This window comes from Aethalodelphis obliquidens, unplaced genomic scaffold, assembly GCF_003676395.1.
Source record: "Aethalodelphis obliquidens isolate GAN/ISIS:26980383/991018 unplaced genomic scaffold, ASM367639v1 scaffold63, whole genome shotgun sequence".
NCBI classification, from domain to species: domain Eukaryota; kingdom Metazoa; phylum Chordata; class Mammalia; order Artiodactyla; family Delphinidae; genus Aethalodelphis; species Aethalodelphis obliquidens.
In genome coordinates, this window is record NW_020838007.1 from 234,893 (window position 1) to 262,424 (window position 27,532).

A 27,532-nucleotide genomic window follows, 5' to 3' on the forward strand; every position below is an offset into this window, starting at 1 on the left:
GGCTGCAATATTTCATTCTTCCCAGGGTACGAGGATTTCATTTCCATAATTTACTCCCTTTCTTAAAAATTGGAGAATCAAGACATGGATGTAAAATGACCTGCTCACACCCCAGGTGGAGATGGCAGGTTTCTGATGCTCTTCCCTAAGGCTCACCCTCCCCAGGGAGAGCGGAGTTACCTTTGCTTCACAGAGGAGCCCTGGGTGGGCCATTTCCAGCTCCCCCTGCCCGGTCCTCACTCTGCTTCCCACCTTCTCATCTTCACCCCAGTTCCTTCTGGCAGTGATGTACATGGTGGGTCTCCTGCTTCTGCACGCACACCTCACCCCAGGGTGGATGGGAGATGTCGTCACAGAAGGGATCCCAGATGATGGGTTCAGAGCAAGGGGCTGGGGGATCCTGTAGGACCTGGTGGGAGGGGAACAGGTAGCCCCCTTTTACCCACGTGCCTGCCAAAGGCAGAGGCCAGATAAGGGCGCCCACGTTGCTCAGTGCCTCTTAAGGAAGGTCCCAGCTCCCTCAGCTCTTTAGGGATCTCACTTCCAGGGTGAAGGAAACTTTATTTCTTAAGACTCAGGACAGATCCCCCACTATTGGCGAATGTAGCTTTTGTTTTCCCGGTTGGGTTCACTGGTTTCTCTGCCTTCGACAGGCAGCTTTGGGGATGGGGGAGTCATCTTTATTATGAAAACTGACACTTGTCCAGGGTTCCCACACCCGTCCCTCCTGTTGATCTCCCTCCAGAGCAAGCTTCCCGAGAGGCCTGCTGTGTTCACTCCCGCATCCCCATTGCCCAGGGCAACGCGGAGCACGTAGTAGGGGCTCAGTTAATGTTTACAGAGGGAAGGGAGACCTGCCTGTCTCGTCTTGGGCCCCCTCCAAGGCACAGTGAGGCCCAGACAAGTCTGACATGGGCAGTTTCCAGCCTAAGTGGGAGGTGGAACACAAATATTTGAGAATTAAAATGAGAAGTAAAGTGATAGTTCACAGCAGATGGTGGGAAAGGTTCTGTGACCGTCAGTAAATTGCACAGATGCTAAGTGCTGTGAAAGTTCAGGGCAGGGGGATTGTTCCAGCATGGGCTGAAGGGTGGAGATCTCGTGGAGCAGGGTAAGGGTGGGTGGGATTTGGCAAAGGGCAAAGGGCTCAGGAAGACGTGCCTGGGTGGAAGGGGGCAGCTACAGGCCCCGAGCAGAACTGAGAGGCCGAAGCCGGGTCATCGGTGCCTGGGGCACGGGTTTCAAGAGCCTGAGCTTCCCTCTCCGGCAGAACAGAGAGGCCGAAGCCGGGTCATCAGGGCCTGGGACGCTGGTTTCAAGAGCCTGAGCCTCCCACTCGCGCGGAGGTGGGGTGGGTACCTGGGCGGAACTCCTGCCCTCACCTTAGTCCCTCTGAGTCTCTGGACCGCATCTCTGAATAGAGCAGGGGAAGGGGCATCATCTAGCAGTGGGACGAGGGATCAACCAAGGGAGTCTGAATGTGTGCACGAGGGTGTGGGTGTGCACATGTCTGTGAGCGCATGTGCGTGCGTAAGCGTGTGTGTGCGTACATGTATCTGTGCCCATGCAGCCCATGGGGGAGAGGAGCAGTGGCTCGGGGCTGGGCTCTGGCCCGTCCACACAGGCGTCTCTGAGCCTCACGTCATAGAGGAGGACGCCCACTCCCTCGCATGTCTCTGAGAGCATGTGCGCAATCCTGCACGTGGCGGTGCATCTGCAAGGGCTCTGAGACCCGTGGAAGGCAACACCCAGCAGTGGCAACGGGTACTGGCCAGGTGCACTGCCTCAAACCAGTGAGCATCCTAGCATCTTCGCAAGAGAGCCATGGGCACCTTGTTTTCAGAGAAAAGCTGAAGGTTTACAAGTGGAAGCCGTGGGTCCTGAGCCCCAGACCTGGCAAGTTGAGTTGCAAAGCGGGGTCCACGCAGGCAGGTCTCCCCGGCCAAGGCTACCTCCTGGAGCCTCATGGGTCCAGCCACACCCTGAGCTGGATCCCCAGTTTCAGACACCCTGGGACTGAACCCAGAGTGGTCTGGGACAAGGCAGTGCTAATCTGGTATTTTACACCAGAATTTGAGATGTATCGGATGTGAGCAGATGTCAGAGGCTAAGGACCAGACCCGGAGGTGCAGGGTCTCAAAGTCTCATTTTCCCTCTGGTAAACCTTCTCTGCCCAGGAATCCTGGGAGTGCCAGGAACTCGCGCATCCTGGACTCACACATTTGGAAAAGGGAACATAACGCCAGCTGTTCCCAGCCTCCCCCCACCTGACCTCTAATCATCCCTTCGGAAAAGAGAGACAACAGACAAGCCAGGCTCACTGCAGGCCAGAGGACTTGTTTCATCTCTTCACGTTCCCACCAGTGAAGTGGAGATAATGACAGCCCACCCACGCACCCCTGCGGTGACAAGCAGGCCCCTGCCAGAGGGGGACGCGTCGAGAAGCACAAACATCGTAATTATTGGAAGCCTCGGCTGTTCACGTGGTCCAGCCTGCGACGGCTGCTGGCACTATGTTCCAGAAAACTACACCACGTTCTCCTGCCCGACTGCACCCTCGGTGCTGCCCTCTACGTCCACCAGGCTGAGGGCTCCACTCTGGGAAATGGGATGGGGCCCACTCTCATGGGGCTGCTGGGAAGGTTCTTCCCGGGGCTGGGAGTCATGTGTCAGCAGGGCCCGTGGCACCTGTCAGGCCGCCGTGGGTCGGGGTGACCCTGGCACGGTGATCCTGTCCCTCTGGTCCACTCTGAAAGCCACCATCTCAGAGCCACCCACCAGGAAGGTGCGGCCCCCCAGTGTCCTGGATGCGAGGTGCTTCCCCACCCCTTGGGGCTCAGGGTCTCAAAAACAGCTGAGGAACCAGGAGGGGAGTCAGCTGGCGAGGATCTCTGTGCAGATGTGAGAGGAGATGGAGGACTAGCCTCAGCTCTTGACCTGAAACTTGAAACTGTCATGTGGGAATTACCACCTCCAGTGATAATCCCAGTTGTCATTGTGGTGTGACAGCCTGCTCAAGCCCCATGGCTCAGTCCGCAGTCAGCCAGGCTCCTGTCCTGCTGCCCTGGCCCGTGGCAGGAAATGGGACTGGTCATGCTGCCCCCAGTGGGCACAGCTGCCAGACACCCACTTAGGGCTCCAACTGGCCATCCACAGACCACCAGGAGAGCAGGTTCCCGTGGGGCCTGGGGTATTGGTTCTGAACACCTCCTGGGGAAGACGAGTCCTCCAGAGAGACTCGATCTGCAGACAGGGCAGCAGGGACCACCACGCAGCAGGAGGCCCTGGGCCCGGCAGGTGTAGATCCGCTAGGAAGAGGCCCTTCCCTCAAGAATAGTGTGATCCAGGGAGGACGAGGCATCCGGAAGGGCTCCCAGGGCTACCTGACACCAGCTCTGAGCCTGGCGCTTCTCCCAGAAATACCCGTGTGGTAGAACACCAGCTCGGCTCAGCCAGATCACCCCGCCCGGCACGCACACCGCAGGCCAGCAATTCCTGCGGGTACTGTTAAAGGCGCAGAATCTGAGCTCGGGCTTTCCGAGCAGGCCTGAAGAAAACAAGCCCGACCCCTGGGCCCCAGTCCACTGCCTCAGGTCACTGACCTGATGTCTCTGTCCTTCCAGACCGGGCACCGCCATCCCCCTGCACAGGAACACAGCGGAGACCAATCAGGTCACACGCCCATGCAGCGCATGGCACACAGCAGGCACCCGACAGGTGTCAGTCCCCTTTCCGTCACCATGAAGGAGCCCGACTGCTTATTCCCAGGGCTCTGCCCACAAGGACCCTCCCCACATAACACGCTTTCTAAAGCGTTTCTGAGACTCAGAATTAGTCCCAGCCATGCAGGTGTATGTCTCCAGGTCTCGCCTTACTCCAGCCTGAGACGCTCTGCTCTTGGCTGGGGGCTGGGGAATGTCACCCAGGGCAATCAGACGGTGGAGCTGGTCTATCTGGACGGCTGGACTCGAGCCAGCAGCTCCCTCCCACCCCTTCCAGAGAGGCCGCTTGCATTAGCCCTGCAGCGGCGGTGCAGACAAGCCTCCCCTGGCCTGCTAGCTACTCAGCCACGGTGCATCCTGGGGAGGAGACAGCCGTGCCCCGAGCCACATGGAACCGAATGGCGGAGCTCAAGGAACCTGTGTGGTGGGACCAGTCTTTCTCTGGGGGGCATTAAAACCTGGCAGGCACCTGGGCTGGCCAGTGCCCAGCGAAGTGTCCCATGAGAGGCCTCAGAGCGGGCGTGACAAGCCAGCCTCTAGCCGCTATGCCCTTCAGCCCTGGGGAGTCAGCCCCCACGGGTGCAGCCCCTTGGCCTTTGGGGGGAAGGCACTCTGAGATGCCCCCCTGAAAAATCTGACCCCCTCACCCACCAAGGGTCACTCCCCCAGGTTCTTTCTCCCACCCACCGTGCATGAGCCCCTTCGACTTTCTACCTGCTTCACAACCTGTGTCCAGATACTAGAACCCTCCTTACACACTCATCCGACTCCTGTCCCTCCTCAGACCACTGACCATCGGGACACGGGGGCTATTTGTGGAGGCGCTATCCCCCACCCCACTCACTCACCAGCCCAGGGCCAGATCAAAAGAAACAAACCACACCCACACGTAACCACCAGCCCACGGGGGCGCTGGACCCACAAGGCAACAGACTGATAAGACAACGGGGTACAACTGCCATCCACCTTGTGCAAGAGCCTGGCTGTGTGCTAGTCTCCGCAGAAGTGCTCGCACAGATTCCCCCCACCCACCCCTCCCCAGCTGATGGCCACCGGAGGACCCGGCTGGGTTTCAGGACATCTGAGGGGTGAGGGGCTGGGCTCACTTCTGAATCACAAAAACTGGAAGTGATTTTTTGGGTTAGTGACAAAGGGAGAGCCTCCAGCATCTGCCCGGGGACCCCACGTGTCCATGGTCCAGGCTGGCACACCTTGCACAGCAGGCGAGGTCACCGTGCTTCCTGGGGACCCAGAGGGGAAGCGCTGACGGGGAGGGGGCGCACCGCCCACCACTTGCACACGCAGAGCCAGCACCTGACACGCAGCACCCAACGCAGCCTCATGGGTTGGGAAAGGGGAAGAAAAGCAGCGATGGTGTCTTCTCTGTTTCCAAACAAGAACACCCTGTCAGCACCGGGCAGGGAACTGCCAGCGCCAGGAGGGGGCCGGTGGGGGCGGCGTGGAAACACCTGCACGGGCTGCTCCGTGCGCATTTCAAGAATCAAGCATCCAAGCGGGAGCTGGGGTGCACGCGGGCCCTCGGGATCCTCCAACGCAGACACTGCTTGAGGACGTCAGGAGCCTGGGAGACCACGACAGGTGCAGAGGAGCCCCACGGGAGATTTCCCACCAGATCCTGAGCGTCCGGAAAGATTCTTCTCTCTGAGGCTCTGGACCAAGTCCAGGCTGAAACCCTCTGAGCGGATCTCTGTCCCTCCACGTTCTTCCCCTTCCTTGCAAAGAAGTGTCTGTGTGCCTGAGTGTGTGCGTGTGCATCTGTGTGCGTTCGTATGTGTGCACATGTGTGAGGCACGTGCACCCACCAAAGGGAGCCTAACCCAGCTTCTCAGACCGGCAGCTCCCACTGTGGTCACCAAACTGACGCAGGACAGAAGCCCCTTGGTCTGGCCCCCGACGTGGGACCTCGTTAAGGAAGCCTCCCCACATCCTTACAGCATAGCAGCGATTGTGTCCCCCTCCTGGGCCATCTCCCCTCAAGGCTGAGGGGCCACATGTGCCCACAGGCACATCACGTGGGCTCGCTGACTAGCCACAGGGACACAGCTGATGAGCGACCTCCAACCTGGCCAGGCCCCGTTTGCCCCAAGGCACCAACCTTTCCAGGTGGCAGGGTGGCCACCTCCATGCTGGTTGGCTCCGGGCAGAACTCAACATGCAGAGGAGAGCAGAGCTTGGCTCCGGCCCAGCCCCACTACTGCACAGCTGGGTGACCTTGGCAATTTACTGTGTCTCTCTGGGCCCCTGGCTTCTCATCAATAAAAAGAGGATTCAGCTGGTCCTCTGGCCTCCCGTCCTGAGGGAGAGGTGCTGGGCAATGCTCTTGGCAAGGCAGCATCCTGGAAGGTGCCTGCCCAGGGGCCTTTGGGGCCTGGGTGCTCAGCCCAGCTGGGCCAGGACTCAAGATCAGCACAGTGTCCTTGCCCGAGCACTGGGTCTCAAGGCTTCCAAGTGCTGGAGAGCAACATAAAATTTAGGGGCTCACGCTGAGGTCTGAGTTAATAGGTGGAGAGCAAGTCCCTGGGAGGGGAGGCTGGAGAAGATGGACAGGGTGGCGTGCAGGGGATGAACGGCCTTCGGACCGGCTGAGGGCGCCCCAGGGAGCAGGCAGGCAAGGCAGGGCCACAGGGGGAACCGGAAAGGGCTGAGGGAGAGGGTGGCAGACCCCAATGACTTACTCTTCTGGGACTTCCCTCCCCCACCTGCCGTTCTAGCCTGGTGTCCCATCCTCCTTCTGAAAACGGGGCAAAAATGTGGGAATGGGCATGGGTGGGGGCATAGCTCAAGGGCCCACGTGCTGCACGGGCCCGGCCAGATGGGGCAGGTGGCTAGAGTATCCGGGCAAGAACGCATGGCGCGTTCCTACTGGATTCCAGGCCTACTCCTTACGGCAGCGGGCGGTGGCGGGGAGAGCACAGCCAGCTCAGCCTCCCTCCAAGTGCACTGCCCGGCCCTCTAGGGAAATCGTGTCGGATGCAAAGCCCCTCCTTCCCAAGGCACCTACCACGTGCCAGGCTGTTACAGACCTTACTGCAAATGCCGGCATAGCCCTACAGATTCCTCAAATCACTCCCATCTGACGATGGGAAAACAGATACAGAGAGGAACGATCACCACCTGACACCCTCTGCCCCTCCAGATGGTCCCGGACACTGTGTTCTCTGCTCCACCCATGGCCCCCACCACAGAGAAGCAGGAACCCCATACCACGGGGGGCACATGCCACAGAGGACCGCTATGTGTCCGGGACAACTGCAGGGGTGGGTGACAGCTGGCCGTGAGGCTGCTGGGAAGGCAGGGCTGGCTCGTAGGACAACTTCTGGCATCCCTCGGCCCCAGGAATCCCCATACTGGCAAAGGTCTCCATGCACAGGTGGCCTGAAGCCTTTCTCCCCCTGGAAATGTGGGCAGGAACTTTAACATGCAGCTGTGGCCACCCTGTGAGGACCTCTGAGTCAGGCCTCGGAAATCCACAGAGGGTCCTGCAGCAGGGCAGGGATGGGCCCAACCAGGGCATGCGGCCGAGGAAACCAGGGAGGCAGAGAGGGGCTCCCAGCATCACAAGCTGGACACCATCCTGGTTGTTAGGGACACGGGGCTCCCCCGAGGGCTGGCCTGAATCTGCAGTGCAAGTGTCAGCTGGGCCAGGCTCAGGGGTTTCAGGAGGGGCTGCAGGAGAGCTCCCGGGAGCTCAATCCAGGGAGTACCTCCACACACAAAGGAGGAGAGTCAAAGGCAGAAGTGTGAACTCCCAGTTCCAGGGGAGGTGGAGAAAGCGCACCAGCCTTCCCACTCGCCCCAGCTAAAATGTGTGGACAAATCACATGAAATAGCTGTCCGGGGCTCTGAAAGGCGGATGGGGGCAGGAGGACGGGGTAGGAATCTCAGGACTTGAGGGACGTCCTGCAGTGACTTCTTTGTAGCTGTTGTTTGCTTTTTTAAAAACTTTCTTCTTTTTCTTTTTTTAAATTGTATTTATTTATTTATGGCTGTGTTGGGTCTTCGTTTCTGTGCGAGGGCTTTCTCTAGTTGCGGCAAGTGGGGGCCACTCTTCATCGCGGTGCGTGGGCCTCTCACTGTCGCGGCCTCTCTTGTTGCGGAGCACAGGCTCCAGACGCGCAGGCTCAGTAGTTGTGGCTCACGGGCCCAGTGGCTCCGCGGCATGTGGGATCCTCCCAGACCAAGGCTCGAACCCGTGTCCCCTGCATTGGCAGGCAGATTCTCAACCACTGCGCCACCAGGGAAGCCCAAAACTTTATTTCTTTTAGAGCAGTTTTAGGTTCACTGCACTTTGAAAGGAAGGTCCAGAGATTTCCCATATGCCCCCTGCCCCCACTCAGGCACAGCTGCCACCATATCAACGCCCCCTCCCCCCACCAGAGTGGGACATTTGTTACCATTGATGACCAGAGTCTGGGTTCCTCTCAATGGAACCTGCTGGGACCCCCACCCCCACGCCCATGCCCATAACCACTCCAGGGCTGACAAGGCCACCCTGGGGCTGGCCTGAAGAGGCTCAGCACAGCAGGCACCAGGACCTCGTGAGATGGTCCTGCCTCCCGGGAGATTTCTTCAGTTCAAGAACCATCCCAGAAAAGAAACCTCCAGTAACTCAGGGCCTTGGACGTTCTCAGGGGCTCTGTGCTGCTGGGATCTGATCAGCCAACGATTTGTGGCAGGGGGTTCTGGGGGGAGAGAGCTGCTGAATCAGAGAGGGGGAAAGGTTTTCTTCCGGGGGCCAGTGAGGCCAATGCCGGTCACCAGGCATATGGTTCATCCTCCCCAGAGCCCTCCCCAGATGGGAATTTCTCACAGTCCCCTGACAGCTTTTCCGTGTTTAACCATGCTTGCAGTCAAGATGTTCTTCCTTCTGGCCCCCAGCAGCTCAAACGCCGGCTATTCCCCTTTCTCTCCGTGAGGCTGGACCACAGGGCAACACGCCCCGGCGGCTCCCTCCTCACCTCTGTGGTCAGGGGAGCTACACGGCTGGGCCTTGCTGAGGCTGAGCGCAGTGACAGCGCCTCCTGCCACCGGGCACACGGTGCAGAGTGGAGAATGCCGACAGCAAGCGGCACGTTTAGTCCAAGGCTGCAGGCCGTCCAAAGCCACATCTTCACCTGCTTTCTTCAAGGCTCTGCTTTATACTCTTGCAACTACTCAGTGTGTTCGGGCAGCTCAGGGTTGGCGTGGTTTTGGCTTTGAGGGGACTTTTGCAAGCTCAAGGTGAAGCTGTGTTCACAGCAGGCAGCTCCCTGTCACGGAAGCATGTACACAGCCGCCTCCAGATTACCACCGGCGGCCGATCCTGGGCCTGGTCCCCAAGCCAAGTTTAACATCAGTTGCACCCAGACCTAGCTCTCATGACCCAGTTTTTCTGGCCCCTTTCAGGTGGAAATGAGGGGGCTGGCATTTCCATATTAAACCTATTTTAAAAGATAAAACTGCTGAGAAGAGACTGTCTTTACATAGAGCCATTATTCTGGGGCCTCTCCACCTCTGCTTTTTATCCTAAACCAGGGGTCAGCTACCTTGTTTCTGCAAAGAGCCAGCTAGTAAACATTTTCAGCTTTGCAAGCCATGTGGCATCTGTCACAAGTACTCAACCTCGTCATCACAGCACGAACGCAGCTGTATGTCTTGCAGAGACCAATGAGCGTGCTGTGTTCCAGTAAAACTGTATTTACGAAAGCGAGCCGTGGGCTGGATTGAGCCATAGTTTGCTGACCCCGGCCCTAGTAACCGGGAGAAGTCCCCACCACCTTCCTCTCCTCAGTTTCATAACCTGGCTGTTTCTTGCCATCACCGTAGACCTAGAAATTTGTTACGCAGCTTGGGAGACTCTTCCTTCAGCTCTGCCAAGAACCCATCAACACAGGTGACACACCGTAAGACAAAAAGAATGTATTAGCTCCCTTCACATACAGCAGAGGTAAAACACACACGCACACCACTCACACTCACTCTTATAGAAGAATGACTTCGGGCCCTGTGGGAAGAATAGTTCTAAAGGGAAGACGCATCAGTCATGGCAGAAAGCGTGAGCCAGAATCTTGATTCATGTAGAACAGAGATTGTGCTGGAAAACAGCGCGGGACACTTGTAGGAAATGAATCACTTATGGAGCCTAAGGAGGAGGTTTGCAGGGTTTCTCGGGAGACGCCCCACCCTGCCCCTCCCAGAGGAGGGGCTCCCACTGCACCAGGGCCTCCAAGTCCCAAGGAAGGAGAGCAGGATGTGGGCCAGGGAGCTTGCCAGGCTGGGTGGAGCGTGTGTTTTTGTAGGTTTTATTTGCCTGTTTTCAGAAGGACTGAGGCAGCTCTCAGAAATTAAACTGTGAAATAAGACCATGGGAAGAAAACAAAAATGAAGGTCCAAAGAGTGTTTGAGGTCCCTGGGGTGCATGAACTGTGCCAACTGGCCCCCAAGCTTCCTGATGGCAGAGGCCAGAAAGGTAGATGAGCCTTGGGTAATGGCTGCCCTCAGAGGGGGGAGCTGGAGCTCAGGAAGACTGGGGGCCAGCAGTCACTCACTATGGACTCCTTAGGCCTACGGTTCTCCCCCACCCCCTTATCTGCTGGAGCGGGTGATGCCAGAGGTTGAAAATGAGGGCCAAGCCCTGGGTCACCCTGGCCTCCTCCAGACCCACAGGGATTTCCCCCAAATCAAAGCCCTGATCAGCCTCCAGCACAGACTGGGCAGGAGGGCACTCAGCCCACACCCTCCGAGTCCCCGGGTGTGAGAACCCCAAGCACGGGCCCCGCAGTCTGGTCTCCAGCCGGCCATCTTTGCTTTGACAGAGCCCACGCCCTGCACCTGGCCAGCCTGCCGTCGGTGGGGTCAGAGAAGCAGGGTGGGGTCCACCGAGTGAGTGATCCTGGAGCTGCACAGAGAGGAAGCCAATAATCACCACCTGAGCTGCTCTGGGCTCCGGTGATGCCTTTGGTCCAGGTCCCCCATGGCCAGAGTCCCCTGTGTGTACGTGGAAGGGGGCAGCCAAGGCACAACCCCAAACTGCTGCTTTCACTGCTTCACACACGTCTCGGGGGAGCTGACCTCAGTTCCACTCCAGACACACTCGGGCACATCCTCCCCGCAGCAGCTGGGCCAGCTGCCCCAGTGCCGGCTCTGCAGTGAGGTCTCCGAGACTGTTCCCGCATCGTGGTGCCAAGAGGACCAGAGAGCACTCGGCTCCAGGCTCCTCCCCACCTCCCCCCACACTCCCGCTCTGGGCTCATTGGGGGCTGCTCTGCCCAGGTCCGGGAGGGAGTCCCTCCTGCCCTGATGAGCGAAGGGGCTCCGGGCAGACACGGCACCACAGCAGGCGGCAGGTGGGGAGTGGGCTCTCCTCTCGGCCTCTGCCCTCCCCTGCTCACAGGTGCCTCAGAGTTCGGGACCTCTGACCCTCCCGGAGGCAGAGGTGGAAGCTGAGCTCTGTAAGAAACGGTGTCTACCCCGGGCGCTGCCAGCAGCCGGCCCCACCTGGACCCTGGTGCTGCAGGCAGGTCACCCTGAATGTCCCCTTGTCCAGTCCGCTGAGAGCTCTAAGAACAGTTAATCAAGTCAACAGCACAAATGCCACCTCTGAGGCAGCCCTCCGGACAGGAGAGCCCTGGGGCCAGAGGTGTGTCCCTGGGCAGCAAGAGTGACCACGTGGGGCGGCTGGTGCCGAGGGACCCGCGCCCACGCCATCTTCCTGTTGTGGAGTCGGTGCCTGCACGCACCACTTCTGCACCAGCTTCCTTTGAACCGCGTGGAAAGGAGAGATAAACGGGCCCTCCGGGCCGGTGGCCGAGATAAGGGTACTCTGGTCACTCCCCCTGAGCTGCTCGTGGGGCTGGGCGCCAGGGCCTCTGCCTGTGGGAAAGGCAGGGCCAGGCCTCGCTTGGCGGACAGGGGAGGAAGAGGGGGTGAGCCCAGGGCTCGTGCTGCAGGAGGAGAGGGCCAGAGTGCCCGGTCCTCTCTGTGTGGGGAGGTGGGTGGAACAGGTGCAGAGTCAGGGCCTAGAAACAAAATGCGGAATCTCAAGGCCAGGGCCGCAGCCCCTGTGCCCTGGGAGGGTGGAGGTGTGCCGAGCCCTGCTTGGTTTGTAGACAGCTGCCCTCCCGTTCACGGGGCGTTCTCTCTGTGTGCCAGTCTGTCTCCAAATTTCCCCTTTTTGCAAGGACACGATTATGTTGTGATTGTGCCCAACCTTAATGACCTCATTTCAACTTGGTAAAGGCCCTGTCTCCGGAGAAGGTCACACTCTGATGTAATGGGGTTAGGACTTAAGCATATGAATCTGGGGGACACAGTGCAACCCGTAACACTGCCGTTCTTTTGTTTGTTTGTTTCTTAAATCTCCAAACCTGGCAGATCATTTGTGTGTGTGTGTGTGTGTGTGTGTGTGTGTGTGTGTGTGTGTGTGTTAAAATATACACGACGTAAAATTTACGACCTTAACCATCCTTTAGTGTATAGTTCAATGGGTTAAGTACATTCACGTTGTTGTACAGCCGTCACCACCATCCATCTCCAGAACTTTTTCACCTTCCCAAACAGAAATTCTGTCCTTATTAAATAGTCACTCCCCACTCCCCCTTCTCCCAGCCCCCCGGCACCACCATTCTACTTTGTGCCTCTGTGAATTTACCTGACCTGGGTACCTCACAGGTCGTGGACTGATTGTCATGGACTGATGTCCCCCTGAAGTTCATCTGTTGAAGCCCTAACCCCCAATGGTAGCTACACTCACTGTGTCCACGAACATGCAACCAGACAGGGCCGGATGAGGACTCAGCCAGAGCCCATCCATCTGCGCACCAGGAAGAGAGCTCGCCCTAGAACCAACCCAGCTGGCGCCCCATCTCACACTTCAGCTCCCAGAACTGGGAGAAAATAAGTTTTTGTTGTTTAAGCCACTCAGTCTGTGGGATCTTGTTATGGCAGCCTGAGCAAACCGATGTCTCCAGACCAGTGGACCCTATAGCATCTGTCCTTTGTGACTGGCTTATTTCACTTACATAGTGTCCTCAAGGCTCATCCGTGCCCGTCACGTAGAGCAGAACTTCCTTCCTTTCTAAGACTGAGTGATGTTCCATTATGTCGCTGGACCGCATTTGGCTCATCCATTCCTCTGCCAGTGGACACGTGGGTTGACCCCACCTTTCAGCCATTGCGAATGATGCTGCTGTGAACACGGTGTACACGTACCTCCTTTCTGGACCCTCCCCAGGCTTCCTGCAGGAGGGGCAGTGCCGAGGTGGAAGTGGGGAAGGTGGGTCCTCCTGCCGGTGGCTGGGCCCTGGGCTGGGCTCCGTGTGGTGTCCCCCAGGTAGGGAGCCCTTCCCTCCTGCCATCTTTTCTTTCCTACCCTCCGTGTTTCCTCTTTGGAGTGGGAATGGGCTGGGGGAGGAGGGCATAGCCATGCAGTGACCGTGACCTGGCTCCTGGCCGGGCACCTGGGCCAGCAAGGAGGGACCATGCTGATGGCTTCCCCTCCACTCCTAGACCACGGTCCTGTGCCTGGCGCTGCCCTCTTGCAGGTGCCATCCTGCTGCCTTCACCACTGCGCTCCTCCCACCTCCTTCCCTGAGGTCTGTTCCTCCCCTCCGTCCAAGCCCCTCGGTCTGGCCCTGTCTGTTGTGTGTCCATGTCTTGCTGTCTGATCCCACTGAAGCTGGGCCCTCTACCGGTTCACCTGGAGTGACCGTCACAGAAGCCTGCGGCCGGTCCCTCCTCCAGCGCCACACCCAGACATCCTGCCAGTGTCGCTAGCCCCCGGGCCCCACTCTTGCTGCAGACCTTCGAGGCCCCTGATTCCTCCTAAATGAAGCCCGAGTCCTCGGCCCACAGCTCACAGCTTCCCCAGGAGGACTGCTGCCGCCTCTCCTCTAGTTCCCGCACGTCACCTTCCCAGCCTCCCGCATGCGGGACCCTGGAGGCCCCGACCCCCTCCAGCGTCTCTGCTGGCTGAAGGCCCAGTCCTTCTGTCTCATACGGACCTCACCTCCGTAAAGCCCTTCTGGATCCCTCGGGTCGGCCGTCTCTTCCAGACCATGGGCTATGTCTGTGTCAGTGTCCTGTGGCTGCCATAACAAATTATCACACACTGTGGCTTAAACAACAAATGTGTGTGCTCTCCGGTTCTGGAGGCAGAAGTAAGTCCAACTGACTTGGTGAAGTAAGCTTCACTTTACTGAGTGAAGCTGGGGCCGGGCTGCGTACAGCTCTGGTGGCCCCGCGGACTCCTTGGCTTGTGGCCACATCATTCCAGCCTCTGCCCCCATCCTCACACGGCCTCCTCTTCTGTCCTTCCTGCCTCGCGTTCTGGGGGAACTAGCGTCTGCCCCCTCACTCCATGGTCACTTCCTCGGGGAAACGGTCTCTGCTGCCCGCCTGAGGGTCCAGCTGCCCCTCATCGGTGGCCTTGCCATGATGCATGTGTCACGTGACTCCTGGGGGCAGGGGCTGGGTCTGTGGTGCCCGCCATTGCATGCCTGGCACCGTGCCCAGCATGAGTCAGGGGTGCCCTACGTCTTGGTTGAGTATTGGGTGCTCAGTACATACATTAGTTTGATTGTCTGAGGCCAAACTGCCGCCGTGGTCACAGAGTCAGGCTGTGCAGAGTAACAGTCACATCATCTTGGCCTGAGGGCTGCAGCTCCCCGCAGCTGGTGCTGCAGCCTCCGCGCGCCCCTCCCAGCACCAGCTGGCTCCGGCCCAGGCCCAGAGCATAAGTGATCTTTCCCTTCCCGAGGATCTGGGAGCAAAAGGCTCAGGTGGGTCCTTGGAGACAGAAGAGAGTCCTTTGCTAATGTTCTAGATGCTGATTGGGGAGGGTCCTCATCTGCCCACACTGGGGGCACTCGGGCTTTAGTGCTGAAAGTCCTGGGCAGAGTTGACCTTCAGGCAATTCAAGCTCCACCCAGCTGGAGCCCAAACCCTGGGTGGGAGGGGCCGTGGGAGCTGTCAGCCCATCACCCCAAGAGCTCAGCCTGGGCACCTGGGGCTGCCTGGAGACGAGCTCAGGCCCCTCCCGACTGCATTTTCCGGCCTGTTGTGGGGACTTAACCAGCCTCAGGGCCTTCTGTGTGGCACGCGCTAGTCTGAATTGTGAGTCTGAATTGTGAGCTCCCCCTGCCCGGGCAGCTGGGACTTGCCACACTGGCCTGGTGATGTCATTGTTGGGGTGGCAGCATGAAGGCTGAGAGGTCCTGGTTCCTGGGGTGCCCTCTCTGCCCCTCCTTCTCCCACAGAACCACGGGCTCTGACGGCAGGCTCTCGCCAGGATGCAGCGGCTGACTGGATGGGGGATGTCTCGATGGAAAGGATTTTGACCCACGTGGTGTAGTTGCAGGAAGGGACAGCTGCCAGCCTGACGGTGGAGGAGAAAACAGAAGAACCACCCAGATATCTCAGAAAGCGCGGCAGCCTCTCACTGCCCGTGGGTGGCCTGGGGTTACAGTGCCAGGCCGTACTGACCTCTGTCCGGAACGATGCTCCGGGTCTTCAGGAAATGGCTGGATTATGTTCTGAGGTCCCTGTTTAAGAGAGAAAATCAGGTCCGTTTTGTTCTGTTTTATATTGTTGAGATGAAATTATACAACAGAAAACTAAACATTTTCAAGTGAACCACTCACTGGCACTTAGTTTATTCACAATGTTGTGCGACCACTGCCTCTATCTAGTTCGCAAACATTTTCTTTTTTTTAAAAATATTGATTTATTTATTTTTTGGCTGCGCCAGGTCTTAGTTGCAGCATGCGGACTCTTAGTTGCGGCATGCAGGATCTAGTTCCCCAACCAGGGATCAAACCTGGGCCCCCTGCATTGGGAGTGCAGAGTCTTACCCACTGGACCAGCAGGGAAGTCCCCCCAAACCTTTTCACCATCCCAAAAGGAAGCCCCGTACTCGTTAGGTACCTGCCTTCTGTCTCTCTGGATGTGCCTCTTCTGGCCATTTCATATAAATGGGATCAGGCAGTAAGTGGGGGTCTCTGGGGGCTGCCTTCTTGGCATAATGTTTGGGAGATTCATCCATGCTGTAGCCTGTGTAAATACTTCCTTCCTTTCTAAGGCTGAGTAATATTCCCTTGTATGGCTAGACCACTTTGGTATATCGATGTGCTTATCCATTCATCAGTTTTTTTTGTTTTATTTTATTGGAGTATAGTTGACTTACAGTGTTGTGTTAGCTTCAGGTGTATAGCAAAATGATTCAGTTATACGTGTACATATATTCTTTTTTAAATTATTTTCTCATATAGATTATCACAATATTGAGTAGAGTTCCCTGTGATATACAGTAGGTCCTTGTCGGTTATCTGTCTTACATATAGTGGTGTGTGTGTTCACCCTTAGGCTTCTGATTTATCCCTCCCGATCCATTCGTCAGTTGAGGGATAGTTGCATTGTTTTACCTTTTGACTGTTTTGAAATATTGCAAAAGAGAGTGCTCTTTGAACATTCTGGTACAAGTTTTGGTTTGAATACCTGTTTTCATCTCTTTGAGTTACATACCTCAGGAGGGTAATTGCTGAGTCATACGGTTATCAGTTCGGCTTTTTAAAAATGTCTTCACTTTGAAATGTGTTTGGAAGGTGACCGAACTGGGCAGGTCACACGGCGGACCTGGGTGTAGTTTTTCTCTCGGAGACTCAGTTTTCCTGTCTGAAAAATGGGCATCTGGAAGTTCCTGCCCCCTAAGGGGATGGGGGGGGATTCAAGATGATGTGGGTGGGTGGCCAGCCCTGTGCCTGGCCCAGAGGCTGTGCCGGGCAAAGGTCAGCAGGTATTTGGCAAAAATACCCACTTGCTACATCAAAGATTTGAGGGGTTTTCACTGTTTGGGGAACTTACTTCCCTGTAGCACCACAGACATCCTCTGACTGTACCCAAGTTCTGCTACAAATAAAGGAGCCAGCCTTGGACACGGAGCCCCAGGACCAGTGGCCCGTCCCACAGACGGAATCTGCTCTCAGCACACAGGGCAGCAGGAGGAGGAGGGCTCAAAGCTCAGGATGAGTGTGGGGTCCAGAGTCAGCTGTGTCTCGTGGAGCCTGTGGGCCCTTTGGTGAGACCTGGACCTCCCTCCCCGCCCAGTTTTCTGAGCCTCTCCCAGAGGGGCGATGCCTACCTGGCAGGACCCCCCGCAAGGATGTGAGCTGCTATCTGTGAAAGTACCCAACACTGCACCACCAGCACCACTGTGCTGCTGCCCTGGGACCGGGAAGGGGTGTGGGACCGGGAGAGGAGGGCAGGAGCCGGGAAGGGGGCTTCTGCAGACACCATGCGATGTGGTGAGGGCTCCAGGGCTGCCTCACGCTGCAGCTGACCGAGACGCAGGAAGGAAGCCAGTATTTGATCTGCTTTTAACTCTGTAAATAAATACAGCCCAGCCCTCTGCTGGCAGTGTCAACGGGGATGGAGACCACCCGCTGCCAGGGTCTTCCTGTCGCCCCGCCCGAGTTCCCGGTGCCCCTTTTCCTGTTCTGTCTTCTGTTTTTTTCTTTGGCCGCGCCACGCAGCTTGTAGGATCTTAGTTCCCAGATCGAACCCGTGCCCCCTGCAGTGGAAGCACGGAGTCTTAAGCGCTGGAGCGACAGGGAAGTCGCCTGTTGTGTCCTCTTGACCCCATGTGTATTTATCAGCGAGCCACTCCCTGCTCCCCAGGCCTCTCTCCTTCGTCCCTTGTCTGTTTTGGGCAGGGAGGGCTGAGAGCTGTAACCTTTGCTCCTCCTGAGGGCCTGCTCCAGACTCATGGGGTGGGGAGGGCGCGTTGACCTGAGGGGTGGGACGGGGCTGGGATCTCGCAGCAGCAAGGTAGCCGAGGTGGGAACTGGGGACCCTCCAGGCACCTCCGGTCCGGGAGGGCCCCCCTGCTCGGCTGCCCCCAGGAGGTGAGCAGCCAGAGGTCCGGGCACACGTTTCATGGGAGTCCTGCAGCGGGGGTCCCGCAGGGCCCGGCAGAGGCCTCGGAGGGGGTCTTGCTCCCTGAGGTGCAAAAGCAGAAATGAGGAGGGGCGTGTCGAGGCTCCTGGGGGCCCTGTGAGGGGCTGAGGGACTGAGGCTGGTCCGGGGGCAGGTGGCGCTTTCCGGGCTGGTGTGGCGTGGCTCTGCCAGGGCAGGGAGGACAGCGTCGGGGGGCTGCAGGCACGGATCTGCGATGGGCCAGGTCCTCCTCTGACCTCAGGAGCCCGGCTGGCAGGGATCTCATCCATCCTGGCTGGGGAGAATGCAGGTGGACAGGGAAGAGGCCCGGGAAGGGGTGTGTGAACTCAGAGGAGAAGGGTGGCTCGGACCCGGAGTGGCGTGCGGCTCTGCCAGGTTGACGGGTGGGTAGCGTGGTGGCAGGGGCTGCCCTTGAGGCTGCATTTACAGAGAAAGCCCAGGCTTCCCTATCGTCTTTATTGCTCAACAGTACAGGTGGGAGGGTGTCCTGGAGCCTATGGCCATCACCCAGACCTCTCTCAGGGAGCACACCCTTGGAAGTTTCTGTTCTATGCTTATTTTGTGCTTATTTTAGGTGTGATTGCCGAGGGGCTGCTAGAGATTAAGGGAAGCTGCCCTCGTTTGCTCCCCCGGTACTGGCACCTCACCATTCCCACTGGCGGGAGGGGCTTAGGAACGTGCCATGTATGTAACATAAAGTGGACCACTTTAATCATTATAAGTGTGCCGTTCAGTGGCATTAAGTACACTCACGTTGTTGTGCAGCCATCCCCACCATCCGTCTCCAGGACTCTTTTCATCTTCCTGAACCAAACTCTGTCCCCATTAAAAAGTAACTCCATTCTCTTCTACCCCCAGCCCCTGGTAACCACCATTCCACGTTCTGTGTCTATGAATTTGACTGTTTAGGGACCTCATATAAGTGCAGTCATAGAGTAAATTTGTCTTTCTGTGACCGGCGCATTTCACTTAACATGGCATCCTCAGGGTTCATCCACGTTGCAAGCAGATATTGGAATGTCCTTCCTTTCTAAGGACGAGTGCTATTCCATTGTATGGATATATGGATAGACCCCATTTTGTTTATCTGTCACCCATCGATGGCTCTTGTGAATAGTGCTGCTGTGAACTGGGGTGTGCAAATATCTGTTCGTGTCCCTGCTTTCAATTCCTTTGAGTACATACCCAGAAGTGGGATTGCTAGATCATATAGGAATTCTATGTTTAATTTTTTGAAGGATTTTTTTAAACCAGTGTCGTCCTTGAGGTGTAAGAAGGGGATGGGACCTGGGCACCGACTGGGACCCCCACCCCCGGCCGAACCGACCCTTTTCCTTCTGCTTTTTTGGAGGCGGGGTGGAGGCTGCCTTTTTTCCTTGCATTGGAGGATGGATTTTGCAGATTTGCAGATTTGCAGAGTGCTTGGCTGGAGGCTGCTGAGCCAACTTGCCTGGAGAGGAGGTTTCAGATTTCACTGTGCAAACCTTTTTCCACACTAAGCCGGGAGCTGTGACTCAGCCTCGCTGCCCCCTCCCCCTCCCTCCCCTCCCCTCCCTCCCCTCCCTCCCCTCCCCCTCCCTCCCCTCCCCCTCCCTCCCCCCTCCCTCTCTTTCCCCCTTCCCCTCTGGCTCTGAGTTGGGTTGAGCCTCCTTCATCTCACTGAGTCTCTAGAAGCCATGGGATCCCAGGCCCATGCCCGCTTCTTTCCTGTGTTTGGCTTCAGCCTTGGGTAGAGCTTTGCAGGAAGTGCCTGGCCTCAGCGCCACCGTGTCACCAGGTGGCCAGGCCCAGAGAGGTTTTCCCGCTGGGTGTTGCTGGCAGAGGAGGGGAGAGCAAGGCCTCTCTTTCACTTTGCTCTGGTTCTGGGGAGACAGTGGCTTTCCAAATCCCCAAAGAATGCACCTTGTGCTCAAGAGGAGGGGGACCCCTGTGGTGTGGGGACCTCAGGTATGAAGACCCTCCCACAGGGTGAGGGGAAGGCAGGTCCCTGTGTGCTGGTTAGAAGCGGGAAGAGGCAACTGAGGGCTTTCTTCCCGCCCATCGCACTTGCATCGGAGCAGTCTTGGGGGGTCAGTGAAATGAGGGGTGCTGAGTCCAGATGAGCTGGACAGTAGACTGAGCCCTCAGGTGGGATGCAGGAGGGGTGGCCAGCCACCCAGAACTCAGGCTTAAAAGCATCAGTTCCTCAGACGTTGGTTTGGGGAGGTGTGTGCAGAGGGAAGATGGCTGGGTTTTTAGTTGCCAGGGAGCCTCTTCACTACGCCATGGCATCTGGCTGCAAACCTGGCCCCTCAGTCTCACCTGGTGGGGGTGAAGCATCCACGTCGGAGCCTATGGTCCCCCTGGACACGGGCCAGCAGACCCTCACGGGGTGGGGGGGATGACTTGGTTTCGCACCAGGTTGTAGGCGGGATATCGTGGAACCAGCACGTGGTTTCACAAACATGAATTCTTGCAGTTCTTGGGGTGAGCCTTGGGGCCCTGAGCCTGACCCTGAAGTTCTTACTGGAGACTCAGTGTTGATTTGACCTTGGTCATGAGCTCAGCGCAGTCACGGGCCTGGAAATCAGGTGGCGTGCTCAGTGTTCTTCCAGGCGATAAAGAATATGTTGACTTTTTAAGATTGTTATTTTTTATTTTATTTATTTATTTTTTATTTTATTTTATTTATTTATTTTTTTGCGGTACACGGGCCTCTCACTGTCGTGGCCTCTCCCATTGCGGAGCGCAGGCTCAGCAGCCATGGCTCACGGGCCCAGCTGCTCCGCGGCATGTGGGATCTTCTCGGACCGGGGCACAATCCCGTGTCCCCTGCATCGGCAGGCGGACTCTCAACCACTGTGCCACCAGGGAAGCCCAAGATTGTTATTTTTTTAAAAACAGTTCAAAGGTTCTTAGGATATGCGGACGCTGGTAATTCTGAGCTAATGGAAAAGCCGGGCCCAGAGGAGGAGTTGGGGGCAGAGGATGGGACCTGTTGAAGGAGGTGGGGAGGGCGTGGCCGGCCGCCCTAAAGAGTGACAGTGATGTTTTAGAGCTGAGGGGTCCTCTATCCATTGTCGAGTTCACGGGCCCAATTTTAAGTCAGCAAAACTGAGACATGGACGGCTTAAGTGAACCGCACCATCTCAGGTGTGCAGCCCCCTGGACAAGACCAGAGCCTCTCGCTTCTGAGACATTCCTACCACGGCTTAGAGCTGCCCACCTGCCCCACCTGGAGGGTGAGTCCCAGGTTGCAGGGCCAGAGCAGAGAGCCCCGTGGCCCAGGGGGACCATTCAGGTTCGCGGGGAGTGAGGCCTTGGCAACTGAAGCCTTCCGCCCGTGCCCAGCTGCTGTCAGAAGCAGCTCCCGTGGTTGGCACGTTTCGAGTAGGGGTTGCTGTAATTTAGGAAAAGAAGGCCTCGTGTTTATTTTATTTAAACAAGCAAACAAACCTGTGATTCCCAGAAGGAAGTGGAAGCTGGAGTCAGACCTGTTTTGGAGGGTGGGGTATGGAATTAGGATTCTGCATTAACAGGGTTTTGTGGTTTTTAATACAGTTGACCCCTCCCCAGCTGTCCTTGGGGATCCTGAGTGAAAGCTAGTTAAGTGCCTTTGCAAATTCTCAGGAGGAGGAGGCAGAACTTGACCATGGCCTCGGACTATCCTGCAAGGACAATACAAAACCCAAAGTCCAGGGGGTCTGTGGGTGATAACACAACAATCTTGGTAACTAAAGCCCCTATGATGGTCCGTGGATTAAGGGTCCATGGGATTAAGAGGTACCAGGGTGCCTCTGTGCAGCTCTTGGGGTCCTCCTGCTACACTCACCCCAGAACTAGCCTCTGCTGGGACCCTCCTGTGGACACACACACAGGCAGAACCCAGCCTGGCCTTTGCGGCTGGCACCAGAGTGCAGACACCAGGGACACGGGCGGATCGGCATGGCAACCAGCACAGTGCCAGGCCGGGTGGGGGTAGTGCAGGATCTCTGCCCTGGCTGTCTGCTGGGGTCCGATGGGAATCCTTTACAGCCACCAGGGCCCAGGCCACCCCGGGCATCTGACTCGGTCTGTTTTCAAAGCTCCCCAGGTGATGCTGCCCTGTAGCCAGGGCTAAGGACACCTGTTAGAAGGCATGTGACCAGCTGGGACTGGAGGTGGAGGAATGGGGTGAGGCAGAGGCGTGGGAGGGAGCTGGGACTTTGGCCGTGTGGGCGCCCGCAGCTCGGTGGCCGGTCTTAGCCTGCCATGAGCTCCTCCAGGCTGCCCACACGGAAGGAAGTGAGAACAGTCCCGTTTCAGGCTCTGGAAGCCCGAGAGTGGCCCTGTGCTGGGCCCTGTGCCCACCTGGCCTGGGCTGCTTGCAGGTGAGTCATGGTGACGTGACTTAACCCAGTTGGGATGACCTCTTGGAAATCCCGGGTGCCCTTTGGAAGGGGTCGAGAAGTGGCCCTCATGTGAGATTTGGAACAGGCTGGGCCATTGTGAGTTGATGTCCCAGTGAGGGGCTCCCCTGAATTAAAACAGTTCTGGGAACAGAGCTACCAAAGGGCCAAGGGCTTGGAAGCACGTGTGGGCTTTGTGGTTTGGCCTGGGATGGGGCTGACTGCCGTCAGGTGCCTGTAGGAAGGTGTTAGCTCTATAACTAGGTACCCCCAAATAGGGAGCCTGCTGTAGCATAAGCCACTCTCTGTGCTCACAGGGACACTCGGCTGGGAGAGGCCTGCATCCTGTTTCCTGGCCCTGCACCTAGGTCAGCAGGATCAGGTCAGATCCCACAAAGGGAAAAGAATGTCCCTGACGGCAAGACACTAGCGTTTGGGGTCCACCTTTCAGGGCCCCCTCCCGCTGCCCCACAGCTGTCGAAAGCCCAGCCTCGTGTCGCCTGACCAGGGGGCTGCTGCTTCATCCCCTCCTCGCGCTGCCGTCTTTGGGTGCCGTCAGTTGTGAAGGTGAGGTCAGCCTGCCTGAGGCCCCTGTTCCACGCCTGTAGGTGACTGGTGGGGCGTGGAGCCCCTCTCCTGGCTCTAACACAGGCTGCTTCTCTGCAACATAGATGCACCATTCGGGACGCCGCCGGGGTACGGCTGTGCCACGGACCGGGCCGAGGAGCAGCGCCGGCACCAGGACGGGCTGCCCTACATGGATGACTCACCCTCCTCCTCGCCCCACCTCGGCAGCAAGGGCAGGGGCAGCCGGGATGCACCGGAGTCCACCAAAGTGGTGAGTCCCGGGGTGGGAGGGCGGGTGCCAGCAGTAGCAAGTGGGTGATGGGACAGCCAACAGTCAGAAGTCAGTCACTAAAGCCCTTATCCCCCCATCTGGTGCGTGGGGACCGCCTGCCGGGAGCATGAGCTGGGGGGTCGTGGGGCTCTGTCGGTGGGGCATGGACGAGGCAGGCAACCGTGCTGAGGCCCAGAACTCGGCTGCCGTCTAAAGCAGCGGAAACTGGGGTGGTGGCCCCAGCAGGGTGCCGAGCAGGGTGGGGTCCACACCCAGAGCACTGGCCCCTTTTTGCCAGAGGAGATGCTGACGTGACTCATCCGCTTTCCAGGGTCTTTCTCCTGGGGTCTCATTGTCGTTAATGATCCCGCCATCACCTCCACTCTACAGATGGAGAACTGAGGCCCCGAGGTCCATGGCGAGTGCAGGCCGGCGCATCCTGCAGGTGCCTGTCTCGTGGGCACACGGCTGGGGTGGTGGCGGAGCTGGTGAGTCAGCCCAGCCTGGCTCAGTGTCCTCACGCTCCCAGCGGTCCCACGGCTCAAGCGGGCACTTCTGAGGTGCATTAGGGCCCAGCCGGGCACCCCTTTGACCTGTCGGGGTCTTTCCTTTTGGTCTGAGAGGGTGCTGTCCTTGGGGCACCTCTGTCTTTCTGGTCCCACTGTCCCTGAGGACACACACCTTCCCCCTTCTGCTTAGCTTGTTTCTGGGTAATCTCCACTCTGAGTTTAAAACTGAGAGAGAGGGACTTCCCTGGTGGTCCAGTGGTTAAGACTCTGTGCTTCCACTGCAGGGGGCACGGGTTTGATCCCCGGTCGGGAAACTAAGATCCTGCATGCCACATAGCGCAGCAAAAAAAAAAAAGAGAGAGAGTGAGAGGACTCTGCTTTTCCATGTGGCTGGAAGCATATCTTTTCACTGCAGTGGCTTCTCCGCTGGGCTGGCGCCTTAGCTGCAGAACTACTTCTTTCTTTAGCTTTTGTGATTTCAGAAGACCACCGTGCTGGGCAGCCTTCTCGTCCTGAAACGGGAGTGGGAGGGGAGCCCATGTGTAATGCGTACCTCCCTCGTGCAGCTTCTTACCAAACAGCCAGTTTCACCATTTTACAGACGAGGGGACTGAGGTTCAGAGAGGCAAAGTGACTTGCTGGAGACCATGCAGCTACCAGATCTGAAGCCTTTCCAACCCCTCAGCTGACAGTCTTTCCCTCAACTGCCTTGCCTTTTTTTTTTTTTTTGCGGTACGCGGGCCTCTCACTGCTGTGGCCTCTCCCGTTGCGGAGCACAGGCTCCGGACGCGCAGGCTCAGCGGCCATGGCTCACGGGCCCAGCCGCTCCGCGGCATGTGGGATCTTCCCGGACCGGGGCACGAACCCGCGTCCCCTGCATCGGCAGGCGGACTCTCAACCGCTGCGCCACCAGGGAAGCCCTGCCTTGCCTTTTTTTGATGCATCCCCTTTCTTCCTGCGTCGTGGGTGTCAGTTGGTACAGACAAGCATCCTTACGGCTGAGCCCTGAACTTGGACAGTCTTCCCTGTCCGTCTGTGGTCCCTGAGGGTTGTCTTCCCCCCGCACCACCTCGCTCTACTTCAGGCCCCTAGAGGAGGCTGCTCTGCCCTCCCTGTGCCCCAGGCCCTGTGCGGTGGATGCCCACCTACCTCTCCCTGGGCTCCTGCCCTCAGACCCCTGCCACACTGACTTGGGGTTCTGCCCCCACCTTTTAGCCCCCAGTTGAGGGGCTTACCTGCTGTGGAGCCTGTCCAGATCCAGTTGCTCACCCCGTCCTGCCTCGCAGAGCCCACAGGCATCTCTCACATTACACACGGGGCTAGAGACTGCATCTGCTTGCCAGGCCTGGGGGCTCCAGTCCCCAGCAGGCCACCTGGCTCAGAGAGGTGTCAGGAAGCACCTGAGTGAGATGGGGACTCGATCAGAGGAGGGCTGCACTGTTTTGTTCCAGAAGCCCCGTGGTTAGGTGCTTGGAGCCCCAGGGTGGGCACCCTTCACTCCCCTGGAGACAGGCACAGCCCTGACTTTCCGGGTCCCCCGTCAGCTCTGCAGTGAGACTTCCTTCTTTCATCTTTGATTATGGGTTTGAAGACGATGCAGCTGTCACTTTCTAGCACCCACAGAAAGCATGGTGGTCTTGAGGTCAAAGCTGCCTCATCCCCTCAGCCAGGGGAGGGGTCCCCGCTCATCCCTCTCCGTCCCTACCTTCCCTGGCAGGGCTCATCCCCGGCTGCCGAGCTTGGGCCCTTTGAGTGGTGAGCTGTCAGGAGGACCTTCCTGGGGACTCCATGGCAACTTGGGGCCTCGGTGGCCTCCTGGGGTGCAGGTCAGCTCCGTGTATACCCGTCCCCAGGGGTGGGTAGGGGGTCAGCAGAGGCCAGGCCCCCCCCTCGCCTGGGGCTCTGTGGAAAGGATGCTGGTGGCCATATAGGGTGGATCCTGGTGACCGAGGGTGTCCCAGCGCTGAGCGTCAGTGACATTCTCCGTCCCTGAGGTGCCTGCCAGTCTTGCCTGTGTTTCCCCTGGACCCATGACTATGCAGTGCCAGCCAGCGAGTGTCAGGACAAAGATGAGGGTCTGGGCATCACCCCCAGCTGCTATCCTGTGGGGAGGTGGTGTCCTTTGTTCTGCAGCTGTGCTGACCACCACATCGCAGCCGGGAGCAGCCAGCCCTCACGGCCCAGGTTCTGCGCCCCAATCACCCCAGGCCCCGGGTGGAGGTGGGCCTGGCAGCTGGCTGGCGGGTGGCAGTTCTGTTCCCCTGGGTCCCTCCCTCAGCTTCCCTACCTTGTTTTGCCACACCCAGTTCATTTTTTATTTTTTATTTGTTCTTTTAGCCTCAGGGTTGTGTTGCCTTGCCCTCTCCCCTCCCGGGCAGCAGTGAGAGGAGGCCTCCTTCCTTCCTTCTTCCACTCGCCCTTTTCCTCCAGCCTCCTCCCGCGGTCTCCCGTCTGGACTGGGTGCATTCACGCGCCCTTCCCCGCGCTGGCACGTGCCGAGGTGGGGTTGTAAACATCGCTGGTCCCCGCCCTGGCCTTTGCTCTCTCTTCTGCACTTCCCCTCCACCCTCTCTCCTCCGGGTGGGGTGGGCCAGTGTCCAGGCCGAGCCGAGCCGTCCCTGTCTGCTGCCACTGGCCCGTTTGAGGCTCAGGAGAAGGTTGTAGTCTGAGGAGAGGTGCCCTCGCCCCCGCCCAGACGTTCCCTTGAGCCGGCTGCGCCCTCTGGAACGGAGAGCTGGACGGGGCGCTGCCCTGCCTACGTGCCTTTTCCGCCCGGCTCTCCAGCCCGCGGCGGTGGGAGCAGCCCCACTGGCTGTGCTCACAGTAGTGGGGTTGTTCCCGGGCGCACGAGCCTTCACCCTGGACCCGCTGGGAGGCATGTGCAGGGTCCGCGCAGTGTCCGCTGGGAGCTTGCTTCCCCGAGGCGCCTCCGCTCGCGACATGGCCTCTGTGATCTGAGGTGAGAGGAGATGATGGGATCCCTTCACCCTGCACATCTGTGCTGATAGTGGTGGCACTGGGGGCCCCGAGCAGCCTGCGTGGATGGTCCTAGACCCCAGGACCCGCTTGTCTCACGGACAGGGGTTCCCTGGAGGGGCCCTTGGAGCTTTGTAAAGATGCGGCCAAGCCAGGGCCCAGCCGGCGGGTCTGGATCCTCTCATTGGTTGGTTTATTCTGTGAGTCTCCGTGGAGCACCTGTGTGTCCCGGGCGCTGTGCCCCAGAGGCTCCCACCCTTGGAGCCGCTGCCCAGCGTGGTGTGGACGTGGGGTCTGGTGTGGGACGTGGGTGTCCTTTCCCCGGAGTGGCGCTTAGCCAAAACTCTGATGGCTGTCCCCGATGTGTGCACACGCAGCTGCCTCCCGTTCACCCACAGGCTGGGAAACCAATGGCGGAAAGCACAGGGCTGTTACGTCCCCTCCTCTGGACACAGGGCCCCAGACGTCTGGCGCCTCCCTCAGACTGCAGTGAGGCCGGTCAGCACAGGCCGGGCAGAGGGAGGGCAGCCTCAGCCTGGTGGAGCACAGGCCATGGGCACGGCCAACCTGACACCAGATTGCCTTGTTGGTGGTCCAGGAGCAAGTGAGGGGTGTGGCCAGGAAGTCGATGAAAACAGCAGTTTCATTGCCTTTGGAATCATCATCTGTATGAGTTTCCTGGGCATCTGTAATAAAGTGCCACAGACCATGTGGCTTAAACAACAGAGGTTGATTTATCCCAGTTCTGGAGGCTGGAAGTCGGCAGGGTTGGTTTTTCCCGGGGCCTCTCTCCTTGGCCTAGAGATGCCCATCTTCTCCCTGTGTCCTCCCACTCTGTGTGTCTGTGTCCTAATCTTCTTCTCTTGTTCTTGTTTATATTGAGGCATTGACATATAACATATCCGTTGTAGGTGTACAACATAACGACTTGATATATATATATATTGTAAAACGATCGCTAACCGTAAGTCAACATCCATCACCACACGATTACAAATTTTTTTTCTTGTGATGAGAACTCTTAAGATCTATTCTTTCAGCAACTTTCACGTATACGATACAGTATCATTAACTGTAGTCACCGTGCTGTTCATTACATCCCCAGGGCTTATTTATTTTCTAACTGGAAGTTTGTACCTTTTGATCGCCTAGTCTCTTCTTAGAAGGATA

At 58.0% G+C, this 27,532-nt stretch overlaps 1 protein-coding gene across 2 annotated transcripts in view; it reads left to right on the forward strand.

Annotated features, from left to right (window-relative positions):
* BCR (BCR activator of RhoGEF and GTPase) overlaps positions 1 to 27,532 on the forward strand; it is a 97,657-nt gene that overhangs the window by 26,456 nt on the left and 43,669 nt on the right. For both annotated transcript variants that reach the window (XM_027088449.1, XM_027088450.1), the window contains exon 2: positions 22,711 to 22,877. In XM_027088449.1, coding sequence (XP_026944250.1) covers positions 22,711 to 22,877 — 167 coding nt within the window. The remainder of the gene's footprint in view (positions 1 to 22,710; positions 22,878 to 27,532) is intronic.